The sequence below is a fragment of the Ranitomeya variabilis genome, chromosome 7 (assembly GCF_051348905.1).
Source record: "Ranitomeya variabilis isolate aRanVar5 chromosome 7, aRanVar5.hap1, whole genome shotgun sequence".
Classification (NCBI taxonomy): domain Eukaryota; kingdom Metazoa; phylum Chordata; class Amphibia; order Anura; family Dendrobatidae; genus Ranitomeya; species Ranitomeya variabilis.
The window spans coordinates 199729449-199743017 of record NC_135238.1 but is presented as its reverse complement, the minus strand read 5'-3'; the positions used below and the strand labels follow the sequence as shown (position 1 = coordinate 199743017).

Here is a 13569-nt window from a genome sequence, read left to right as displayed (position 1 = left end):
TCTTTACTTCTTTCTTTCTTTTTCTTTATTTCTTCCTTCCCTCCTCTCTCTATATATGTCATATGTATGTACCTATCTTTGTCATCTCTCATGTATACACATATACATTAGGATACATTACAGAACCTGGAGCGGCCATGCCAGTTTTAATCCTTTGGTGGACTCCATTGTTTGTTTGTTGTTTGTTTGTTGTTCTGAGGGCGGCCTTTGTTTCACAAACCCTCCTATCAGGTGGATCTTCTTGCCATAACCCCTGAGTTACTTTAGGGAATTGAAGGACACATATGGGACAGGAATGAGTGGTGTCTTCTTCTGTTGCCCACATGGCTCACACCATTACCAGTGCTGGGCTGATACACGATTGCCATTTTCTTGGTTAAAATAAAATAATAATAACACACACAAAAAAAAAAAAAAAAAAACAGACAGCTTCTATCCATAAGGCCCATTCGTTCTGCAGGAAATTGGATGATAGCTGGGGAGAAAATAGTGAAGGGATTCTGCAGGATCATGCAGCTGCCTGAAGCCATCATGCGGTTGCTATTATCTATGGGGGATTAACAATATTTCCATCATCTTTACATGGAGCGATGTAAATGTTGATAATTGGGCTTCATATAGGGATATAAATCTACATTATCACAGACAAGCACATGGACAAGAGCGAACCTCCGGGCTGCAGAGACTGCCCTGGATAGCCTGCCTGCCTGCCTGGTCTGGAGCTTTGTGTGCAGTGAATGCAGTGAGGCTGAGGAGACGTCAGGAATGTCGTCCACTTGAACGTGACGGGACAGCAGCCATCCCAGGACCCTGCCTTTGGCCTTTATATAAGGACATGCTGCAAACTGGGGGATAAAGGTCTCTGCTCCATCACTGGAGTGTCATTATCCGCACACATCTGCACTCACTGTACAGCACTCACTGTACCTGCACCTTCTCTTCCTGTTCTTTATTTTCTTAATGTTTCTCATTGTTTAGCCTTTGTCTCGTTGTGTGTCCATTCAGTCTGAAGCCCCCAGCCCCCACTGCTCACCCAGCCTCCATAAGGAACATATAGGGACAAAAGGAGACTTAGAAAAGGGAGGGATAAAGAAAGAGTCAAAGAAATAAACAATGGAAGTATCCATAAAGCCCTGAAACTGATCACAACCTGTAGTGTGGATTTCCTGTGTAAAATCAAAGAAACACATCAGAATTTCACATTTGTTGTGTCATGTGACAAATAGATCTGTCTCAAGACTGACTACATCACAAAAGTTCTCTCTATCTATCTTTCTATCTAATATCTCTCTATCTATCTCTATCTAATATCTATCTCTCTAATATCTAACTCTCTAATATCTATCTAATATCTATCTCTAATATCTAACTCTCTAATATCTATCTATCTATCTAATATCTATCTCTCTAATATCTATCTATCTAATATCTATCTCTCTAATATCTATCTATCTAATATCTATCTATCTCATATCTATCTCATATCTATCTATATCTCTAATACCTATCAATGTATCTAATATCTATGTCTCTAATATCTATCTATTATCTATCTATCTATCTAAACATCCTCTATCATTCGTCAATGTATTCAGTATATACAATTCATAGCAGAAACTAGAATATTATAATATAATACAATATATGATACGTAGATAGATAGAGAGAAATGTTGTGATGTAGTCAGTCTTGAGACAGATCTATTTGTCATATGACACAACAAATGTTGAAATTCTGATATGATAGATAGATAGCACTTAAATGCAGCAAAATAAACAAAAATATCTAATGGCACATAGTGGTGATGTTTCAGTACAAATGAGGACCTTTCTCATTGTTTTATCTATCTATTTATCTATGTCATATCTATCTAATCTTCCATTCTCTACCAATCGTCAGTTTATTCAGTATATATCAAACTGTGCACATAATGAAAATAAGTAAATAAAAAACATGATAGAAAATGGAATATTATTAAAATATAATGCAATATCTGATAGATAGATAGATAGATAGATAGATAGATAGATAGATAGATAGATAGATAGATAGATAGATCCTACAAAAAAATGATGAGAGATCTATATACATAAATACACTTTACATGTTCCTTTATGAATGAATCAGACGTAAAGAATATTTTGATTTACACAAAAAGTTATTTAGTCCAGATATTTCAGTTGGCAGATTGTATTTGTCAACAGATAGATAGATAGATAATAGATAGATAGATAGATAGATAGATAGATAGATAGATAGATAGATAGATAGATAGATATAGATAGATAGATAGATAGATAGATAGATAGATAGATAGATAGATAGATAATAGATAGATATTAGATAGATAGATAGATAGATAGATAGATAGATAGATAGATAGATGCATACATACATAAATAGATACATAGATAGATACATAGATATTCAAACATGTACAATAAATTAATTATAGTAATTATAGTATTTGAATATAATCATTACTCCTGCATGTGTAGACATAAGGTAGATTATATACGATTAGATCAATAAATATTGTTATATAAATAAAATATGTTAATATGCAATACATTTGTGTGGGTGTAAACAGAAGTTAGTGTTCTCGGAGTGTGCTATGTGCTATGTGTTCTGTGTGTGGCAGCCATCCCCACAGTGGCTTCTATCAATGCTTCCCTTACCACTGGTGTATTAGGTCTGGCATTACTACATTCCCAGGGGTAGTTGTGTCCCATTGACTTTCCCTTTGCCGTTGCACTTGGTAAACAGTTAAATGGTTTTCCCATGTGTAACTGCAATGTGGGAGTTGTTCTTCACCTCCACCACAAAGCACCAAGTGTTGTCTCCGAATTGTCTGTAGTCTTTTTATTTCCCCAAACGCCCTGTGTCTCCATAGATGGTCCTGTATGAATACAGTCCACTGGTGCAAGGATATTACAGTTATAAATATGAATTACATGTGAGTAAAGTTTTCCTTTCAAATTCTTATATTTATCTCGGCAATGGGTGTGTGCATTGGTCAGCACAATAGTTAATATGCTAATATATCCAGCTGTAAAGGAAAACTTACGATGTGGCACATACTATATGAGTATTTGTGTGTGGTAAGATTTCAAAACCACATACATAAGCTCAATAGCATTCACTTCTGTGTTTACACATATAAGTACATATATAGAATGTAAATCCGCAAGGACAGGGTCCTCTCCCCTCTGTACCAGAATGTCATCGTATATTTGTTTACTGTAAACGATATTTATAACCCTGTATGTAACCTCTTCTCAGCACCATGGAATTAATGGTGCTGTATAAATAAATAATAATAATAATTATTATTTATATATATATATATATATATATATATATATATATATATATATATATATATATATATATATATATATATATATATATATTGTAGGTAGCTAGGAGAGCATAAGTATCGTATTGGTACGTGGGCGATTGTATTTATATCGTATACTAACATATGACATTGCATAGAATTAGTACATTACTATAAATCCTGCTGACATTTGAACTTTCATATGTGTCACATTTGCGTTAATTATAGTCTGTATATTGATAGCGCAGATTATGTTGAAGACATATAATAAAAAAAAAAACATAAACTCAGTAAAGCATGAGTATATACATGTAATAATAGAGAATAAGAGATATGTTCAGTATTGAGAAATAGCTAAAACATAAGTTTACTCAGTTTTTTTTTTTTTTAGGATAAATATTATTTTTAGACATCTTTAAATGTATAACATGATTGATAGATAATATTACATAGATATATAATAGAAAATATTAGATATTAGATAGATAGATTAAATCGATAAATGTATAGATAGATAGATAGATAGATAGATAGATAGATAGATAGATAGATAGATAGATAGATGATAGATAGATAGATAATAGATAATAGATAGATAGATGATAGATAGATAGATAGATAGATAGATAGATAGATAGATAGATAGATAATAGATAGATAGATAGATAGATAGATAGATAGATAGGCAATAGATAGATAGATAGATAGATAGATAGATAGATAGATAGATGATAGATAGATAGATAATAGATAATAGATAGATAGATGATAGATAGATAGATAGATAGATAGATAGATAGATAGATAGATAGATAGATAATAGATAGATAGATGATAGATAGATAGATAGATAGATAGATAGATAGATAGATAGATAGATAGATAGATAGATAGATAGATGATAGATAGATAGATAGATAGATGATAGATAGATGATAGATAGATAGATAGATAGATAGATAGATAGATAGATAGATGATAGATAGATAGATAGATAGATAGATAGATAGATAGATAGATAGATAGATAGATAGATAATAGTGTTGTTGCACTTTAGTTAAACAGTTGCTGTGTGGCTGGATTCTTATAATATCACCTTGATGGGTGACACTGAGTGCCTGTGGACTGTGCAGCCAGGGGCAGTGATCACAGTCAGTCTAGACTCCCTGCACTGGGCAGCAGCCTGGCAAATGGTGGGCTGTGGATGTTGGGCGCAGCTGCTGCTGGACTCACATGTGTTTAAGTGGTAGAAGCCATGATGGTGGCAGCTAAACAAGCAGAGAGCCTACATTGTGAACAGGAAGGGGGAAGCTTTTCTTGCAGAACTGTGGTGCAATAAATGAAATGAGTCACAATCTCTTCTCCAGTCAGTTTTTACGAGAGCAGCCAGACAGCGTCTGTTCACGTTCTGCAGATACTGGGGGCGCCATAACAAAGTTAAGGTCAAGTTAGTGTCTTATCTTGGGTGGCAGAAACTAAAAGCTCCCTATCTCCTCTGCCCTTATCCACATTTATACACTCACATACATATACACATACACATACACAGATTGCTGTCTGCCAGCACTAGTAGTAATAATATAGGTGCATCACTAGAACCCGGGGAAACGTCACTGATTGCTACATACCTGCTCAGTACAGCTCTGGCACCGAGACATCTAAAGGTAATGTGCTTATATCTCCTGTGCGTGTACCTTCCATGTGTGCTCTGTCCGTGACCCCAGGGGCTGTCATATGTGGCTATGAGGCTGTGTGCATCCGCGGTGTGTGCGGCTTTCCTTGTAAATACACAGCCACAATGGGAAATACTCCTCATGTACACACAGACATGCAGGGAGTCCATCACAAGGGTCACTTATACAGTGGGAAAGAGCGAGTATCTGTCTACAGGTTGTGTATGGGCGATTCTATGCTGAATCTGTGTGTGTGTGTATGTGTGAGTGTCTGTGTTTATTAAAGTCGAATTCTGTTGAATACACTTCGAATTCAATTTTAAATATGTTGATTTTTAGAATTCTTGCACTTCTACATGGGTGTCTGGCCTGCGCATCCTGAGTACACTGTACTTACAAGTGTAAATGTATGATTTTATGTTGTGTTTGTGTCTCTCTCGTTATTAAATTCAATCGTAAGGTGCAAACTCAGAGACACAACGATCATCAACACGTAGAAAGTAATATAGCAAATAGTAAAAAAAAAACAACATTAAATTGTCTATCTATTATCTATCTATCTATGTATATATCATCTATCTATCTCATACCTATCTATCTATCTATCTATCTATCTATCTATCTATCTATCTATCCCATATCTATCTATTATCTATCTATCTATCTATCTATCTATCTATCTATCTATCTATCTATCTATCTATCTTTTTATCTGTATATTACCTTTATGTCTGTATGCCTGTCTATCCATTAATCCAACCAACCTAACCAATGCGCACATCTATACGTCGATCGATATGTACAATATCTGTGTATATATTTTAATACATTAAAAATATCTATACAATATCGATTGATTCCTATAGTTTAGAAATATCAATTTGTGCACGTGTATGTGATATGTGCATATCTATCTATTATCTATCTATCTATCTATCTATCTATCTATCTATCTATCTATCATCTATCCATATCTACCTCGACATAGCAAATGTACCAGATTACCGATCCCATGTGTATATACGATGTATATTGTTTACGTTTATTTTTTCTATACACATTTTCTGTTTTTATCTATCTATCTATCTATCTATCTATCTATCTATCTATCTATCTATCTATCTATCTATCCTGTACTTCTTTCTTTTTTTTTATAGCTAAAGTTGATAAACCTGATTTATATTTGTATCTAGCATGATGATGATACTCAGTAGCACACGCTTTTTTTGTTATATTTTGTTCTATTGTACACTGATGCATTTAGTATATGGGTTTTCTGGTAGTGAAATACTTAAAAGTGTCAGAGTGTACAGTATATCTATGGCTTGAGTCAGAGTTTTAGTATTCGCCATACACATGTAGTCTGCAGAGATGTTCCCTTGTTGCTTTCTTTTCGGGCCAAACTTGGCATGTGTGCGAGGAATATTATTGTCAATTATTTAGGAAACTTTTTTTTAGACGACTTGATTACTTTATCAATTCTTTGATATCTCGTACTTGTTCCCGCTTGTGAGTCTGTGTGTATTTACTATTCGGCTGTAAAAATACAAATACATATATATGTATATGTGTGTATATATGTGTGTGTGTGTCTATATATATATATATATATATATATATATATATATATATATATATATATATATATGTATATATATATGTGTGTGTGTCTATATGTCTATATATATGTAGGTGTGTGTGTATATATATATATATATATATATATATATATATATATATATATATATATTATTTTTTTTTTATTTTTACTATTGAATAGAAAATATGTTTGATATCAATCCCACTGGCGTTATCACCCACGTATCATCATGGAGAACGTATATGTCTATTGCATGTATATCACCTGCACTATGGTGATTGTATCTATGATAATCAGCTCATAATCTGCCCATGTTGCTGCTGATCTGCCTCTATTTTTATGGATGTATTAGATTTGTATCTCCTGCATTGTGCAATCTCTAACCTCAGGGATCTGGGTAGTTAAATATTTGTCTACATGTGTCCTACACCAAGTAAAATACACCAAAATGTTGTGGGTTTTGTGTATAAAAAATGAAGCAGAACAAAAAAAATCGAAGATATTCTAGAATCTTTGTTCAGTAGAGAGCTTTACAGCCAGTGTAATATATATTTTTTATTATTTCATGCATTGTAACAGCATCAAACTGCACTCACACCAGTACATAAATGTGTGCACAGAAAACATGCACACAGGCATGTACACACACTTCATACATGTGTCATACCCAGAAAAGTCGCAATGGGAGTTCTTTCATAACCTATGTCTTATTTCTTGTATTATGTGAGGCTGAAATCGTTTGTGAACTATAAGGACATGTATCTGGTTTCCAAAAAAAATGACAATTTGCTGTTGATTTTTTGGTCTTATAATATTTGTACTTTGATGATATATCACTATAATACTGTCCATAAGATATGATATATTCCATTACAGGAGTGTATGAAGTAGGACGTATCTAGATTTGATATATATATATATATTTTATGCTAAATAGGAGGGACTTTACCATAATAGATCTCCTTTTAAATAGTCTTTGGACACAATCTGCTCCCTGTAAACTGCTGTGGGAAAGACTGGAGTAAAAAAAAAAAAAAAAAAAGAGGAAAAAAATCAGTGTGATTGTGTGTGAGAGCAGACAGGATCAGTGTTGCACCTTTGTGTAGTGTGGAGGGATGTTGCATTCTGCAGGCTTCTTATAGATATCAGGACATTGTACATGGGGGGATCACGTGACGCAATTACCACCAGAATCAATCAAGATGAATTGCACGTCAGCAGCACGCTCGGGCTTTTTTCTTTAGTTGATGCTGTCCAAGCCCCTCTTGAGCAATACATGGATCTTGTTCAATGCAGTGAAATCTCCTTGTTGCTTTCCATCGCAAAAGGGGAGAAGAGATGACTGAGTTTGAGAATTGCAGCAGCAGCAGTGCGACCCCCAGCATGTATCTGCCCGGCTGCGCTGCCGCAGCCGCTGCCTACTACGTCTCCCCATCGGATTTCTCCAGCAAGTCTTCGTTCCTGTCTCAGTCCTCTTCTTGCCCTATGACTTTCTCCTATTCCTCCAATTTAACTCATCATGTGCAACCTGTGAGGGAAGTGGCATTCAGGGAGTATGGCAGCAAGTGGCAGTACAGGGGCAGCTACCCGTCCTATTACCCCGGGGAGGAGGTCATGCACAGGGAGCTGATCCAGCCTGCGGGCAGGAGGTCGGACGTGTGCGGCCACCATGGACCCTCCGGGGCCACCGCCAACTTCTACGGCTCGGTGGGGAGGAATGGCATCCTGCCCCAGGGCTTCGACCAGTTCTATGATGCCAGCCAGAGCTCTACCTACCAGGCGGAGATGGAGGAGCCGCCTGCAAAGCCTGAGCTCAAAGGCTCCGGCAACCCACCCAGCAAAGTGACCTCTGCACAGGACAGGAAAGGGACCAGCCAGGATAGCCCCGGTCCGCCAACTCCTGGGGGGGAGGCAGCAGCAGCAGACAAGAGCAACACTTCAGGTAGGCACCGACTGGGGGCAAGAGCACAAGGCCAGCACTTTGTCAGCCGCCCTTTTATGTGCTATTTTATAAGCATTCAAGGGTTTTATATATCCTATAAGGTTCCCTGTACCGCTGTAAAGAGTGTGTTTACGACAGGGAACTAATTTAAGATGAGGATGGTCTATTGTTCAGCATTTCCTATTATGTTATCATGTTTTGTTGATCACCCTCCCATCACCATTACTTGCCGAGTGTCATAAAATACATTACTTTGGAGTGGAGGGTTCAATAGCCCTTATATTCTTACTATACATAGGCGTATATATGTGCAAATATATGTGTATATATATATAGTCTTATGCATATACTTTTATATATTTATATATAGTTTTATACATATAGCCTATATGTTTATTTGTGTATGTTATATATACAGACACACACAGATATATATATATATATATATATATATATACACACACACATATGTACACACATACAAATGTATACACACACATGCGCACATATATTTATATATACACATACATACATATATATAAATGCACACATATATATATACACATACACACATGTATAAACATACACAATATACACACACACATGCACACATTTATGTACAGCAATATGGAATCAATGGTGCTATATAAATAATAATAATAATAAAATGTATATATACACATACATACATATATGAATACACACAGACATATATATATAAATATATATATATATATATATATATAAATACACACATATATACATACACTTACATGCACACACACATATATATATACACACAGATATATATACACATACACAATATACACACACATGCGCACATATATTTATATATACACATACATATATGAATACACACACATGCACACACACACATATATACACACATATATATACAAACACACACACACACATATATACACGTATATGCACACATACATATATGTATGTATATTTATATACTGTATATTTATATATATTTTATCCATATATAAATGTAGAATTTTGAATATCTACATCTGTTTAATATTCTGGTAATATTTTGTACCATTCTGACCAGCAGCCTCCCAGAGACTTAGGAAAAAGAGATGTCCCTATAGCAAGTACCAGATCCGGGAGCTGGAGCGGGAGTTTTTCTTCAATGTCTACATCAACAAGGAGAAGAGGTTACAGCTGTCCAGGATGCTGAACCTCACTGATCGCCAAGTCAAGATCTGGTTCCAGAACCGAAGGATGAAAGAAAAGAAACTCAATAGGGATCGACTGCAATATTTCACTGGGAACCCACTTTTTTGAGAGGAGACTGCACAATTTCTATTCAGACAAGATACTTGTGGATACTTTTTATCACTTTATCACTGTACTTGGACCATGATATCTTGTGAGGATTTCCAAACCTCTGGAGGATGCCTTCTTGGTAAGGAAAGGGTCTACAAAAACGTCACTTTCACATTGCAGCCAATGGTGTTTTTTTTTTTTTTTTCTTTTCTCCCCTTCCCTGAATCTATTAACACTGATTATACAGTATTTAGAACTGACTGCAAACAACTAGGGAGGCTCTGAGCCCCCAGTGGCTACAATGACTACAGTACACATTTACGTAACGAATGCAGCTTTATGACACATACATATATATATTTACATATATGTGTATGGATACATGTGCACGACAATGATGTTCTCTTGTGAAAATTGTTTTATGGTAAATTCGGTGTTACCTTGGACACTTTGCATGAGTTCCAATGTCTCAAAGGTCTTTAAATATATATGTCAGTCATTTAATGCATTATATATAACCCCATCTGTACATATTTATTAAATTTTCAATGTTATTTTTTAACCAACCTGAATACGTTTTCTATGACTTTTAGCTTTATTTTGTCCACGGAAATGCATTTTGATGCACAACTAAAAGCCAATTTTTTTATCAGTTTCTTCAGTGATTCTGCTTGTTTTTGCTAAGTTGAGTCAGAACGGTGACATTTGGTGTTTCTAGAATGAAAAGTCAGGGATCTGGACAATTGTTTATTTAGAAATCTAAGGAATTTGGTTGGGGCTTATTCCATTAGAGTTTATATGGCGTGACCCACTGGGCTGTTTACAAAACCTTGAACTGTCTAGACAACACAATAAAAGTAGGGGATCCAAGCACCATAATTGGCTTATATTAGACACCTTCTGGTGGGCTAAAAGCGATTTCCGCAAAGTTCAATAAAGGAAGAAGTGAGAAAGGGGGCTGTTTTCTTCAATGGCACTTAGTGGGCGTTATTCTCCTGGCATAGAGCTCAGGCAGACAAGGACTGAGGAACAGACCCACAAGAAAAAAAGGACTGAGAACAAAGACACAAGGAAAAATATATTGTTAAGAAAAAATTCCTTCCATTTAGGAAAAGAAGTAGTTGCCTTTGAACTTCCAAAATGTCAAGGTCATCACCTTTCACCTTACCAAATAATTAAATACCCTAAAGCTCTCTTATTATTTTTCCTAGCTGCCACCCAGTAGTGTGCATTGAAATATCTAGATATTTTATTGAAGGAGAAGTAAATTACTTAAACAACGTTCTGCCTTCCTTCCCTTTCTTCCATCATTTCCTTTCTTTTCTTCATTTTCTTTTCTTTCTTTCTTTCTTTCTTTCTTTCTTTCTTTCTTTCTTTCTTTCTTTCTTTCTTTCTTTCTTTCTTTCTCTCTTTCTTCTTTCTTTTTTTTTCTGCTCTTGCATTAATTGACATTTGGTTGATTATAAAGTATTTACTTGTTACTTAATCCTGGAGACAAAGATCTGAATTGTTCTAAATTCCAAATAATAAAATGTAATGTATTCATGGTATATTAAAGAAAAATACATAAACACACACAAAATTTTTATTTATTGTTTCCAAATTAATCCAACAAATGTCATTAATATATATATATTATTATTATTATTTTTTTTCAATAATAAGAGCAGACTAATTAAAAATCGTTATATTCAATGACAGGCTTGATAATGACATAAACAACTTTATCAAATAGTAAAATGTTAAGTTTGTAAGAAAACCATAGTTATACATGTATTTTTTTTTAATGTAACCATTTTTTTATAAGCATATATGCCTGTAAGACCTCAACATAATCACAGAAATATAAATGCCGCATTGTGTGCTAAATCTCAAATGTCCACAAGAGGGCGACTGCTGCACTGCAAATAGCTAAATTGTTGCAGCTAAAAGCGCAGCATTGTCCATAAATTAGAACCCAAGTCACATAAGGATTCTAGATTCTTCTCCAGTGCAACAGTTCTGTTTAAATATGCTTTAAGTAATAAGTATTTCGATATATAAGCCACCGTCACATTGTGAACCTTGAAATAATACCATAGAAGAGAAAGGGGGAAACTATCATACAGATTTACCTATAGTCATAGCGAATATTGAATTCTCACTTATTCTGTGACAAAAAAAAAACAAAAAAAAAAAAAAAAAAAAACCAGAAGAATAGATCTGCAATTTGGGTGTAAATGTATCTATAGAACTTACATGACTGATGCAAATTAATTAAGAATAAATAAAAAAAAAACAAAAAACGAAAGTCTGCAGTGAGTTAACATGATATAATCTTAAAAGCATTTATGTGCTAGAGGATAAGCCTTTTCTACAAAGGTATTTATGACCAGATATATGCCGCAGGCTGCAGCAAACACTGTGTATTATGTTTCCTTTTAGAAACGCCAGCAGAATCCCAAAGTCACCAGTTGCTTCAGTGATAATTTCGATGTATCTGTTAAGAATATTTAGCAAATTATAATTGTCACAAAAAAAAGTAAAGTAGATGTTAATAAATAATAATAACTACTATTGTACGGGAAAAGAATTATAAAAAATGTCGGGCGAGAATTCATAAGTTCCAAACACAGCGAATATCAAATACGGTGTATATTACTACAGACGGTAGGTAGATAGATAGATAGATAGATAGATAGATAGCTAGATAGATAGATAGATAGATAGATAGATAATGTACTAATAATACACTTTATTAATATCTTGTAAATAGGGCGAAATTTCACAGACCCCTACATTTTCTAAAAAATAAATACATAAAATAATTTTATAATGAATGTAACTTATCGTCTTTCTGTGTATTTATAGCAATCGGTTTTTAAAAAAATTATCTATCTATTTATCTATCTATTATCTATCTATCTATCTATCTATCTATCTATCTATCTATCTATCTATTATCTATTTATCTGTCTATTATCTATCTATTTAATATCTATCTATCTATCTTTCTATCTATTTATTATCTATCTATCTTTCTATCTATTATCTATCTATTCATATCTATCTATCTATCTATCTATCTATCTATCTATCTATCTATCTATCTATTATCTGTCTATTATCTATCTTTATGTCTGTCTGATATATATAAGAGATAGATAGATAATAGATAGATATGAGGCAGATAGATAGAAAGATTATTATTATTTATTATTATTATTATAGCGCCATTTATTCCAAGATAGATATAGGTAGATAGAAATATAGATATTAATATATATGGATAGATAAATATATATATAATATATATAATATATAATATATATATTTATCTATCCATATATATTAATATCTAGCTTTCTATGTATCTACTTCACATCTATCTATTATCTATCTATCTATCTATCTATCTATCTATCTATCTATTATCTATCTATCTGTCTATCTGTCTGTCTACAGTCCCACTCATATATATTTTTCTATGTAATACATACCTGTATGATGTTTGGTTCTGTCTCCACGCTTGTACCCCTGAGTTTATCTACCTTATTCCTGTCTGTCCTCCTAAATACTACTTTTCTCATGTGCATTCCTGAAATAGGAAAATGCTTTGTTTTTCCTTCTTTTCTTTACGGGAGATTTGGCTTTGATCTGTAAGTCTTTGGTGCCTATATGAGCATTTGTTACTCTCTGTGAGCACAATCCGGTCATTTGCTCCGTTTTCTACATC

General features: G+C 34.0%; 1 protein-coding gene across 4 annotated transcripts; it reads left to right on the top strand.

Moving 5' to 3' along the window:
• Nucleotides 1-2876: 2876 nt before the first annotated feature.
• HOXD11 (homeobox D11) lies at nucleotides 2877-10403 on the top strand. 4 transcript variants are annotated; one of them, XR_013218170.1, is made up of 2 exons: nucleotides 2877-2956; nucleotides 9640-9772. XR_013218170.1 is itself a non-coding variant. In XM_077275099.1 (2 exons), exons 1-2 carry the CDS (start codon nucleotides 7952-7954, stop codon nucleotides 9870-9872), a joined length of 837 nt encoding a protein of 278 aa, XP_077131214.1. In that variant the 5' UTR covers nucleotides 6904-7951; the 3' UTR covers nucleotides 9873-10403. The 4 variants fall into 4 exon arrangements, 2 of the variants coding, with proteins under 2 accessions (XP_077131214.1, XP_077131213.1); XR_013218169.1 differs by lacking the exon at nucleotides 2877-2956 and adding an exon at nucleotides 4773-5004 and having other exon boundaries at nucleotides 9637-9719; XM_077275099.1 differs by lacking the exon at nucleotides 2877-2956 and adding an exon at nucleotides 6904-8555 and having other exon boundaries at nucleotides 9640-10403.
• The last annotated feature ends 3166 nt before the right edge of the window (nucleotides 10404-13569 follow it).